Below are 13,662 nucleotides of genomic sequence, written 5' to 3' on the forward strand. Positions count from 1 at the left end.
GGGCACATCGTAACATTGGGGGAAGCCTTGGCTTAAGAGATCTTTGATGTGACAATTGCTAGGCATCTATTCCACATGTCTAGAGGTTGTAGTGGACATGGCAGATCATCAATTAGTTGACCTTTCATTTTAGGGAGGTTGCTATGCCTACATCTTGGGGTTTAGAAGGATTTTATGGTTCTGGTAGTTATAAAAGTACAAGAAGTTTATTGAGTCAAAGAAACTTTATCCTTGTTGATTGCCAAGCAAGCTAAATGAGGGGATTCATATCACTAGGGTTTTGCTAACGAAAGTTAATGCTTTATAAAGTTGATTTATCAAAGTACAAGGCATTGGTTAATGGTGGACTTTGAGATGAAGTTTGGACAGAATTTTTACCTAGACATTGTTGCCGTGGTGGATTGTCATAGGAAGAGGTAATTTTGACCTAGGATTAACATTTTGATCTCGAGAGTTAGCAAAGTGAAGGGCTAAGGTCTTTGATAGGGATATTTTGACATGTTTCCTATTTGATTTTAGAAATTATATTTACATTAGGTTTTATTTTGTTATTGTAAAAGTTAGAGAATATTGTATTGTATTACTGATGAGTAATGCACACACATATGTATACAAGTGGCATGCTATGTATGTAAATTACCACAATACCCTCACTTATATGCCTTAACATTCCCCTCTTAAGCTGAGGTATATATATTAAACACGCCCAATTTGGTACAAAATATAAGTCACATAAAGACCTCTAATTGATTTAGTAAATAAGTCAATTATGATCATTAGAACCCACATATGCTAGGCAATATCACTAGGAAGCCCATTTTCTCTAACAAAATGGCAATCAATCTCAATGTTTTTGTTTCTTTCATGAAACACGAGATTAGCTTGGTATGGTATATACAAGAATTGCCCGAATACCTCACTTATATACCACAACAATGGTCACTTTGTTTCATATGACCTTCATATTTGTCCAGGATATGGTCTTTTAGAGACAGTTTATGGACAAAGGGTGTTCCATTTCTTTAAGCTAATGTGCTTCAATTTAATGAAAGAATATCTTTTATTTTTCTCCTGCTTCTAAACACAACTTCCTGTAGGACATTGCTTTTATCCATCCTATATGACCTCTGTATTTCTGTGGGAAGGTAGGTTTCAGTTTCATTTTTTTGTAGCAGCAAAAATGTGGTCTTTGCCTGTCCAAGATCTTTCATTTAACTTTACCTTCAATCAAGATATCTTTCCTGTTAGTGTAGGTGCTCTAGACCCAATTAGATTGGGCATGTTGTACACTGACAATTGCAATCATATTTATTATTGAATAAGGAGTTATTCAATTTCACAAGAAGTCATTCTATTAGTTTTTTTGTTATTATTGTAATGATCGAATGAAACTAGATAGAAATCCATATGATGTATACTGTAATTAATTTATAAAGATGTGAGATGATGTATCATAGTTTATAGACATCATTAAATGTCCCAAGTCGTAACAATGTCAAGTGGACAGCTCCTATGAGGCTTTACTATAATAATAAATCAGCAATAAGCATTGCGCACAACCTTGTTCAACATGACCGAACAAAGTATGTTGAAGTGGATAGACATTTCATTAAAGAGAAATTAGACAATGGCCTAATTGGTACCCCATATATATCCTCAAGTGACCAATTGGCAGATGTGTTGACTAAGGGATTGCTTGCAGTTGTATGTTAAAGGTTGATAAGCAAGATTGGAATGCATGACATCCACTCACAATATTGAGGTAGAGTGTCAATGATGAGCAGTTGATCTTGTCCTTATTCTCGGGCAAGAACATATCACTTGATTGTTTTTCTTTTTAAATGTGTATTGTATATCTTCTAGAAGATAGGTGGCTGTGATTTCATTCTAAATTAGTTGTATCCTCGATTGTATAGGTTTCAAATTCTGAATTTGGAAACTTTCTTGTTCTGATTTGGAAACTTCCTAGTTTGATAGGCGGCCTTGTACATAAATTTAGTTATCCCTTCAAGGGAAATAAGATTGAATACCTTTTCTCTTCATTCTTGACAAAAAGGAAACCTGGAATTACAATTCTATTTATCTGTTTTTTTGTTTTTTTTTTAATATGTGAAATGTGATGTTGGTACTTGGCAGGGCACTTACGTAAAGGGAATTAAAGATGATGTTTTTTATTTTAATACGTGAAATGTGATGTTGGTACTTGGCAGGGCACTTATGTAGAGGGAATTAAAGAGGAAGTCGTCCTATCTCTTGCTCATGCACTTTCTCTGATAGCATCTGGTGAAGGTAAATAAGTTGCATGGTACTGCTTTAACATTCAATAATTTATGAAATGTTAAGGTTTTGTTATGTTTAGCAGCCATTTGTTGTTTACTGGGCATGTTGTTTCATTTGTTAGTGTAGGAATTCTTAGAATTCTTGTATATTTACGGCACATATTTATAGTCATATTTAAGGTGAGTCTTGACACCTTCATAAGGAAACACATTTATATGGAAACACCTTTATATTGAAACTATCAATCTAGTTTCAATCTATCTTCTAAGGAAACTAGCTATTGAGGAAACATAAACAATTAGGAAACTAACTAATTAGTCAACTAATTGATATAAAAAAAACAGCTAACTGTACATTCTATATTTACATTAGGAAACATAATTTTCTGCATTCAATGGTGAGCCAATTAGCTGAGTAAGTCTTCTATTTCCTTTATTCCAACACTCCCCCTCAAGTTGGTGAATGGATATCTTCTATTCCCAACTTGCCAGTAATCTCTTCAAACCTAGAAGTGGATAACCCTTTGGTTAGAATATTAGCCAATTGATTTTTTGATGTCATGTGAGGGATAGTAATGAGTCCACTGTCAATTTTCTCTTTAATGAAATGTCTGTCCACTTCTACATGCTTCATTCGATCATGTTGTACTTGATTGTGTGCTATACTGATAGCTGATTTGTTATCACAATATAGGTTCATTGATCCACTTTCAATCATCAAATCCTTTAGAATTATTTTGATCCACAAAAGCTCACAAACATCTAGAGCCATAGCACGAAATTCTACTTCTGCACTTAATCTGGCTACCACATTTTGCTTTTTGCTTCTTCAAGTAACCAAATTTTCTCCTATGAAACTGCAGTAGCTTGTAGTTGACCTTCTGTCTGTGAGAGATCCTGCATAGTCAGCATCAGTGTATGCCTCCACTGTCAAGTTTCTTCTCTTTTTGAACAAAATTCCTTTTCCTGGAGTAGCTTTTAAGTATATGAGAATTCTCTGAACTACTTGTAGATGTTCCTCCTTAGGATCATGCATGAATTGACTAACTACTCCCACAACATAAGCAATGTTAGGTTTAGTGTGTGAGAGATAAATCAATCTTCCTACTAGTGTGACACCCGTAACTTAAAAACATGCTTAATAATAATAATATTCATATGAAATTCAAGGTTTAGCGCAGACAAGAAACTTGAAATCCAGCCTTATATTGAGACTCGGCCTTTTCATAAACTTATATAAGCTTTAAGGACATACAATGTAGCAATAGTGTACATATGCCATAAGAGGGTTATACTGAAAATCTTTCTAATACAAGAAGAGTAAAACAAGATTTTGATTATTAAAAATTATCTTCAAATAGCCACCACACTTCACGTCCACGTTTCGATCTCCTCATTCATAATCACCTGGGGGAGAAAAATATGGGATGAGATTCATGCGAGTCTCAGTAAGTACAAGAGAACCATCATATGTATTTAAGCAAGTCATGACATAACATAACATATCATATGGAGACACGAGAGGTTCCACCAACTACGGGGGCACGAACCCTCGTGCGTAGCGCTACCGAGCTCCGGTCCCGAAACTTGCGCGAACATAACATATCATAAGGGACCACATAACATAATTCATGGGCATGCTTAAACATCATAAATATTTCATAATGTACTTACCTCAACTTGGTTGGATAAGATTCGAATGTTTAAGGCTTCACACCTTACCGGGTTTGTTTTTCTGCAAACAAGATATGTATTTTCGTAAACTAAACCTCAACTACTCTTACATGAGATTGTAGGTAATTAAATAAGTGGTTGATATGTGAAATCTAAGGGAAAAAGGGGCTGCCACGCGCCCCAAGAAGAGGTGGCCCGTATTTGCACGCGTTGGAGGCAGATTCGACATGCTTTTGTATTTTTGTCGTATCTCTCTCATTTTAACTCCAAAAACGACTTTTGTTTGAACCTATGGACTCCTATTTCAATCCTCTATATGACTATGGAAAGAAATAAGACTTCTCTATCTGATTTGTGGACTGTTGCAGCCAATCTTTGCAGCTGTCCGCTTTTCGTCAAGCCTTTGCCTCTCCTTCATTTTCTCCCTCGTTTTTCACCGACTTTCTTTCTTTCTTTTTACAGAACTTCCTCCTCACACTCAAGATCTTATTTCTCTTTGAAATTGCTCTCAAAGTAACTTGGATTTGGCTCATACAATTTTGAGATGGCTTGGGAAGTTAGATTTCAAGCCTATTTATAGAATTATCCATCAAATCATAGCATGCCATGTGTCACCTTAATTATTTGGGATTCATCATTACTTCCATGTGTTACCACCCAAATGGTGACATGTGTCCCAAACTTGGAGGTTAAGTAAAGGTTTGGAACTTTGGAGAAGACTTATCCATGTGCTTCCATTCAAATAATGCCATGTGTCCTTGATATTTTGATTCTCACATGCTTAATTAGATTTTCAACATTTCCATCATTACATCTCACATGATTTAATTCATTTTTTTACATTTCTCATCATTACTCCCACATGGTTAATTGATTTTCTACATTTCCTATCATTACACCTTTAACTGATTAGCTATATTTGGTTACCTTAACTACTTAGTTTGAGATATTTTGATGAAATATTTTAAGGTTTCAAGAACTATACCTTGGCCCAAACTTTTCGGATAATTTGCCCTTAGGCCCTTGCAACTTGGTCCTTGGGCCATTTTTTAATTGCATTTTAGCCCCTGAAGAAAGGATAAATTACGCTAATACCCCAAGATTTTAGGTAAATTACACTTTTACCCGAATTTCAATATTTACTATTTTGCCACTGGCTCAAAAATTAAACCTTTGTCTCAAGGCTTCTATAATCCCTTGAAAGGACATATTTTCTCAAGTAGAAGAAACTAAAAATCCCGAGTATTACATCATATTTCAGTCTAAAAATCTCGAGTGTTACATCTCGGCTTTGGTAACGCCATTTATCAATGACTATTCCCTCCTTGCTTTCTTGGTTCATTCTATGGTTCGGATCAATAGGTGTACTCACTGGTTTGCATCCAAGGGTTCTTGTTTCTTTGAGCAGGTTAAGAATATACTTTTGTTGGCATATAAATATCCCTTGTTTAGAATATGCTACTTCAATTCCGAGGAAATATTTTAGTTTCCCCAGCTCTTTCATTTCAAATTCTTGAGCCAATTGTGTTTTCAGCCTCAGTTTTTCTTCCTCGTCACTTCTAGTAGCTATAATATCATCTACATATACCAATAGGATTGTAATTTTTTGCTTACCTTAGCGTTTCACAAATAAAGTATGGTCATCGTGACTTTGCTTATGCCCAAACTGCATCATAGCCTTAGTGAATCTCCCAAACCAAGCTCGCGGAGATTATTTTAGTCCACACAAGGCTTTCTTCAGTCTGCAAACTTTGTCAGGACCATATTTGCCATTAAAGCCTGGTGGTGGCTCCATGCACACCTTTTCTTCTACGTCTCCATGAAGGAATGTATTTTTTACATCATATTGTTGGATTTTTTAGCCAAAATGAATTGTTAGAGATAATAGGATTCTCACTGTGTTCATTTTTGTCACCGGTGCAAAAATCTCTTGGTAATCCACCCTATAGGTTTGTGTGTGAAACATAAACTTTGTAGAAGAAAGAAAAGAGAATAAGAAGAGAAGAACTCGTCGAATTCAATTGAGATGACTAAATGAATCTCAATATCAGAAAATACAATAGAAAGGCTAGCTTATATATAGCCATGACCTCCTCTTCTACATAGTGTAAATAACTCTCAATCCTCTACAACTGAAAACATGGACTAATGATACAACCGACCAATCACAAAATACAACAGATAAAATAACAAACATTATAAAACAGTAGAGGCTACAATTGATCTGCCTCAGTCTCTTCCACATGCCCCTTCAATCTAGACCTCCATGAAGCATTTTTCAGTGCTGCTACTGTAGCTGTTAACTGTTGATACGTAGAAGCTACTTTAAGACCAAGCTTATCACACAAGAATAGAAATCTATCCTTAGGGAGGCTTTTAGTATAAATATCTACAACTTGGTACATTATAGGGACATGACGAATCTCCACGGCACCACACTCAACCTTTTCTCGAACAAAAATGCACATCAATTTCTATGTGCTTGGTTCTTGAATGAAAGACTAGGTTTTTAGCTATAGATTTTGTTGCCAAATTATCACACCAAAGGATAGGAGTATTAGAACACGAAAATCCAAGCTCATGAAAGAGAGATTTTAACCACAATATTTCTATCACTTCTTGTGCAACAACTCGATACTTTGCCTCCCCAATAGATCTTGCAACAATAGTTTGCTTCTTAGAGCCCCAGACAAGAAGATTATTCCCAAGGAAAGCACAACAACCACTAGTAGACCTTCTTGTGACCTTGCAACCAGTATGGTTAGCATTAGCATAGACACTCAGAGGCAAATCAACTGATGGGGGAGTAAAAACCAGACCTAAGCCAACTGTCCCTTTAAGATAGCAAAGTAACCACTTACAAGCCTGCCAATGTTGATCCTTAAGACAACTTAAAAATTGGCTTAACTTGTTCACCACAAATGCAACATCTGGTCTGGTATATGTGAGGTATTGAAGAGAACCAACAATGGTTCCATAGAGAGAGGGATTGGAAAAGAGATCTCCTTCATCAGTTAATGAGGTGACAAAACTTAGAGGAATAACACAAAGCTTACAGTCATACACAGTAGCCTTTTTGAGTAAATCTAGGGTATATTTTGACTGTGTTAGGTAAAGACCTGTAGAGTCTCGATAAGCTTCAAACTCTAGAAAATAGTTCACAGAACCAAGTGTTTATCTAGATCACCAATATAGTCATGCAAAGCAGTAGAGTTCGACCCAGTTATTAAGATATCATCAACATAGACAAGCGCAAACAAGACAAACTTAGAGGTTCTTTTAAAAAAAAGAAAGGCATTTGACACTGCTCTTTTAAATCTCCAATTTTGTCAGGCTGTTTTGAGTTTAGTATACCATGCTCTCGGAGCCTGTTTAAGGCCATAGAGTGATTTCTTTAATCAACAAACATATGAAGGACGTGATTGATCAAGAAAGCTTTCAGGCTGCGGCATGAACATTGCCTTATTAAGATTCCCATTTAAAAATGCGTTATTCACATCAATTTGTTGAATATCCCAATCATATGTAACAGCCAAAGAAAACAACACTCTAATGGTTGGTGCCTTGACAATTGGATTGAAGGTTTTAGCAAAATCTATACCAGGTGTTTGGAGAAATCCCTTAGTAACAAGGCGAGCCTTGTGCTTTAGAAGAGAACCATCAGAATTATACTTTACACGAAAAACCCACTTGTAGCCTATCAGATTCATGTTCGAGGAAAATGGAATAAGTTCCCAAGTCTTATTCCGTAGTATGGTGGAATATTCCTCGTCCATGGCTTTAGTCCAATTGGGGTCTAAGAGAGCTTCTTGAACAAAATTGGGCTCTAGAGAGCTCACCAAGGCATAAGGTGAAGTGAGGGAAAGTTGTTTGGCTTTTGCGCGAGTAAGCATAGGATGTGTAGGAAGTGTTGGGGCCTTTTTAGGCCAAGGAGCAATAGGAGTAACAAAAGGAGATGAAAACTGCTCAGGAATAGCAGGATCAACTTTGGTGACATGATTAGAAATTAAAGAGTCAGGTGAATCAGGTTATGGTGCTACTGGAGGTGAATGATTGGAAGAAAAAGAAGAACATGAATGCAAAACAGTAGTGGGCAAGCCTATGTTGGATACAGACGGAGGAGCATGACATTGTGAAGAAAATAATTGAGAAAATGGAAACTCCTCAGGGTTAAAGAGAACATGCCTAGTAATATAGACTCTACCCGAAGGATGTAAGCATTTGTACCTAGCTTGAACATGGCTGTAACCAAGGAACACACACTTGGAGGAATGAAAGTTAAACTTGTGCTTGTTGTAAGATTAAGGTAAGGAAAACAGGCACAATCGAAAGGTTGTAACTGCATGTACCTTGACTGTTTGTGGTATAGTTTCTCAAAGGGAGTAAGAAATCGAAGTGGTGAGACTGGAAGCAAATTGATAGTATAAACAACTGTTTCAACCTAGAATTTTAAAGGCACATTAGCATGTGCTAAAAGGGTAAGGCCCATTTCAACAATGTGTTTATGTTTCCTTTCTATCACACCATTTTGTTAGTGTGTGTAGGGACAAGAAAAACAAGGTTGAATACCATAGGTATGAAGATAGGGTAAAAAGGCCTTAACTCTCCATTGTTATCAATTTGAAGAGCTTTGTGTTTAAACTGATATTGCAATTCAACAAAATTATGAAAGGTTTTGAAAATAGATAAGGCTTTAGATTTGAGTTTCATTGGATACAACCATGTATAACGAGTATAGGCATCAACAAAGACAATATAGTACCTATAACCCTCAATAGACAACATAGGAGTAGGACCCCACAGATCTAAATGGACTAACTCCAAGGGTTGTTTTGCTGTAATTGGACATTGTGTAAAAGGTAACTGATGCAATTTACCCAACTTGCATGAATCACAAAATGACAAATCAGTAGAAGAGCAAGGAATGCTGATTTTATTGAGAACTTGTTTCAATATAGAGAAAGAAGGATGCCCCAACCTAGCATGCCTCTATTGACAAATCCTATCAGTACAAGCTGCTCGCATGCTAGGTTTATTACAATTTCCCTGACTATTATTATTACAATTTTCTAAACAGAATGCAGATGACATAGGAGGCCTTGAAGGCTTTGATGAAGAGACAACAACAGAAGAGTTAAGAACAACTGATGGTGCAGCATGAACGAATGCTGGATCTAGCTGATATAGGCTATTTTTAAGAGTTCCTTGAAGTAGCACCTTGCCCGAGACCTTGTCCTTAATCAAGCAAAGATTAGAGTGAAATTCAACAATGACATCATGATCATTGGTAAGCTGTGAAACACTCATTAAATTCCTTTTCATGCAAGGAACATGAAGAACTTGAGGTAAGAAAAGAACAGAGGGAGGATTAGTTTGAGTAAGGATTTTACTGAGTCCAACGTTAACAATAGGAAGAGCCTTACCATTTCCTACTGACACTTTGTCACTGCCACCATAGGGAGTATGAAGAGAAAGGTTGTGAAGGCTAGATGTGATATGGCTTGTAGCATCAGAGTCTATACACCAGGAGGTATCACCAAGTTGATAGGATGATGATGAAGAAGGTTGAGATTGTTCATCCAAAGGCTGAGAGGATAAACCATGATGAGTCCCAGGTGCAAACCCTAAGTCTGTTAAGAAAGCTCCATTAGCCTCATGAGAAGCCACAAAAGCCTGAGAATTGGATTCACTGCCACCTCTACCAAAAGAAGGTCGTTGAAAGCTGCTGTCAAATCTATGATAACATCTATCAGCTAGATGTCTAGGTTTTCCACACAATTGCCAGTAAGTTCTCCTACCATAAGATCGGCCTCTGCCCCTACCTCCTTTAAAACCATTTCCTCAAGAATTAAAGCCACCTTTACTAGGAAAGCCTCCTCTACCAGTGTTCACAATGCTATTTTTAGCTAGTTGTGGAGCATAGTTAACATTCATAGCAGCAACAAAATCAAATTTATGCACTGTATTAGACATATTCTTTGTAGCTAACCTTTGTTCATGTATCATCAAAAGATACTAAACTTTTTCAAGATCAATTTCATCCATTTGATATGTAATTAAGCCAACAACAGTGTCATAGTCCTCATCTAATCCATGCAAAATAGTCATCAACAGATCCTGATCATTTAATGGTTCTCCAATTGCTGCTAATGCATGATTAATAGTTTTGATTCGTAAAATCGTCATATCACCTCTCTTAATGGACCTAAGTTGCTGTTTCAACTGAAAAGAACGAACAACTATTTGATGAGAAAATAAATTGTTAAGAGTGGTCCATACCTCTGCCACAGATTCACAATGTATAACCTGACCAATTACCTTCTTGTCTATTGTCGAAAACAGCCACACTAGTAGAAGCTGATCTGACCGCATCCAATTTAGAAAATTAGGATTGACAATTGGCTCGCTACCTTCCGATTGAATGTATTTTGGTAGGAGATTTGTTTTGTTTATGAACGACAACAGATCGAAAGCCCTAATTGTGGCTAGGATTTGCGTCTTCCAATATAGGTAATTGCTTGAATCAAGTTTCGTAGAAATGAAACTGGAGGCTTTTGCAATAGAAGCAAAATTCGACAAAGCGGTAGAGAATAAGGAGGAAGAAGACGAGTTCAAATCATGAGAGGCCATGACGTGAGTTGCGATGGCTCTGATACCATGAAACAGAAACTTCGCAGAAGAAAGAAAAGAGAATAAGAAGAGAAGAACTCGTTGAATTCAATTGAGATGACTGAATGAATCTCAATATCAGAAAATACAATAGAAAGGCTAGCTAATATATAGCCTTGACCACCTCTTCTACATAGCGTAAATAACTCCCAATCCTCTATAACTAAAAACACGGACTAATGATACAACTGGCCAATCACAAAATACAATATATAAAATAACTAACATTATAAAACAGTAGAGGCTACAATTGATTTGCCTCTGTCTCTTTCACAGTGTGTAGCCTTTTGCAACTAGCCTTGCTTTGTATCGTTTAATAGTTCCATTTGCCTTAAATTTAACAGTGTGGACCCATTTGCAGCCAACTGTTTTCTTTTCCTTGGGATGTACCACCTGTTAGTATAGGTGCTCTAGACCTAATTAGATTGGGCATGTTGTATATTGACAATTGTAATTATGTTTATTATTTGAATAAGGAGTTGTTCAAATTCACAAGAAGTCATTTTATTAGTTTCTTGTTATTATTGTAATAACCGAATAAAACTAGATAGAAGTCCATATGATGTATACTATGATTAATCTTTAAAGATGTGAGATGATGCATCACAGTTTCATGACATTATTAAATGTCCCAAGTCGTAGTAATGTCAAGAATGAATATTGACAATTGCGGTAAGACTTGTATGTGCTATGTGATAGCAATAGGGGTCTCACATCCATTGGCATGAGGATGCCTAGACAAGTACATAGGTGACCAATGTTGGAGAACATGTCACTGGACATGATTCGTCATGAGAAACCATTTTGGTTATATGTTGATGGAATTTTCATACGAGATGGGTGTAACTAATCCTTGGACCTGAGGTTGTCACGGTCATCTCATAAGAAGACCGATATGCTTTGACATCGTTTCGATGGGTCTAGACAAAGGATGCATGTGGGCGATTGTTGGGTATATCGTGAGGCTTATGGAGATGGGTGCATAGCCAAGATGGGACTCATCTATCCCTTGATAGAGGATGATGTATCTAAGGCGCATTCGGTGGATATTCACTTTAAATCCATGGCTATAGTGAAAGAGATCAATAAAGAGTTATTGGCTCACTTTGTATTAAGTGAAGATATCCGAATGACCGAAGAAAAACTTATGTGATCATAATCAAGCAACACATTGCCAACTTGAGATCACATAGGATACATTGACGAGATGATCGTATTACACGGTAACCATGCTCGTGAAAAGTTATTTGCGGATTATGAATCCTTTTGAATAATTGGGTAGGCATGATGCCTTCCTAGAGGCCAATCTTGTCTTATGTGTTCGTATCGACATATTGCCAACATATTCGGAAGCCTAATGAGTCATACGCAATAGGCACGGTCCTTGGCTTAAACCAGGAGAGTGGACGTATGGTTAAGTGGGACACTTCGACAAGAAGTTGTGCCGTCGTAGGTTCTCACGGAAAAAGAACAAATAGACGTAATGACGTCGATATGACGAGGAGTCGTCATAATGGAAAAAGTTTCCTAAAATAACAATTGATTAAATTAGGAAGGAGTTTCTAATTTAATAATTTTCTATTTGTTGGAGTGACAAATAGGAAATAAAATATATTTGGGCTTAAGTTAATATTTGAACTAAATTGGATTTGGACTAAATATTAAATTAAATATTATATTTGGACCAAATATTAAAAATTATATTCAGGCTTGAATTAGATTTGAGCCAAAATATTTTATTTAAACCTATAAAAGGATTTGGGCCATTTAATTATATTTCTAGTTAGACTAGAATAAACTCATTTAATTATAAGTTTCTAATTTGACTAAATTAAATGGGCTGGCCCATATCCATTAGGGTTTAAGAAACCCTAGAGCTCCTTATAAATACCCCTTTATGGGTTGCCCAAATTAAGGGAGCTTTTGGTGTAGATTTTCAAGAGTTGAAAATCGAATTGCCGTTCACTCTTCACCGTTTCTTTTTGCATAAATACGAAACGAGGACGTTCTTTTTCCATTCATACACAAGTCGCAAAAAGGAGAAGGAGCTAACACTCCTATTCCGCTCTCCTTGCCAACGGACGCGTGCCGCGTATCATGAGTTAGAGGCCGGACGCTTAGACGGCTCGAATCTGCGAACGACTCGATAATCTAAAGGTTAGATTTATTTTATTTGTATGTGAATGATTTGATTTCGACATTGATCCAATCGCCGGGATCGGAGTAAGGTTCAAAATTTTTGAACTACGCTGTTTGCCTCGTAGCGATCTTGCTTTACTTTCACCACCATCTCCCATGTTTCATTCTTCTCCAAAGCTCTCATTTCCTCCTTCATGGCATATGTCTAGTTCCTGTTCGTTAAAGCATGCTGCTTTGGGTAGTTCAATTGAGTTCAAGGTGGAGAGCAAGCTTTTGTGCCGAGAGGATACTATTAGAGTTAGTGCTCTAATACTAGATTTAGATGACGTTTGACATATGTAAATTGGGACTAATGATGTATATCTTACAAATGTAATAAAATATATTTTCATATTTTATGATCATATCTTCATTCATGTCCAATTAGTATATGAATGAGTTCCTAGATTTCCTAATAAAGGTCTTATTCTCAAGTTGTTAAAAATATGTGACAAAGACTCTTGAATTTAGGATTTCTTAAAGTGATTCACGGTCCTTAAATTTTTCAGAAGGGGAATAGGATTAATCGATTACGGATTGACACATGGGCTACTACCTTTGAATAGTATGAGAGACTGATGATAAAGGAGGACAAGTCACTTGCCATAATTAGGGGTGAGCATAGGTTTGGTTAGACCGAATTAACCGAACCGAGCAGCACGTGCTTTCATAACCCTCACCCCCCACCTGATAGCCCGACAAGATTCACGACACCTGAGTCAGAGTCACCCACCCCACCCGATAGGTGAGAGTGATTCCCTTCTGTCTGATTTTGAATTAAACCCTAGCCCTCATCTCACTGTTGTTGTCGGAACCATTAACCGTGGTCGTCAGCTTTTGTTGTCCGCCTTCGGCCTTCCTT

At 36.8% G+C, this 13,662-nt stretch overlaps 1 protein-coding gene across 1 annotated transcript in view; it reads left to right on the forward strand.

Moving 5' to 3' along the window:
- Positions 1-13,662, forward strand: part of LOC127807608 (kinesin-like protein KIN-7C, mitochondrial) — a gene marked incomplete in the record, with an annotated part of 112,787 nt that overhangs the window by 15,044 nt on the left and 84,081 nt on the right. The window contains 1 exon segment of the mRNA XM_052345609.1: positions 2,211-2,289. Coding sequence (XP_052201569.1) covers positions 2,211-2,289 — 79 coding nt within the window.

The sequence above is a fragment of the Diospyros lotus genome, chromosome 8, assembly GCF_014633365.1.
Source record: "Diospyros lotus cultivar Yz01 chromosome 8, ASM1463336v1, whole genome shotgun sequence".
NCBI classification, from domain to species: Eukaryota; Viridiplantae; Streptophyta; class Magnoliopsida; order Ericales; family Ebenaceae; genus Diospyros; species Diospyros lotus.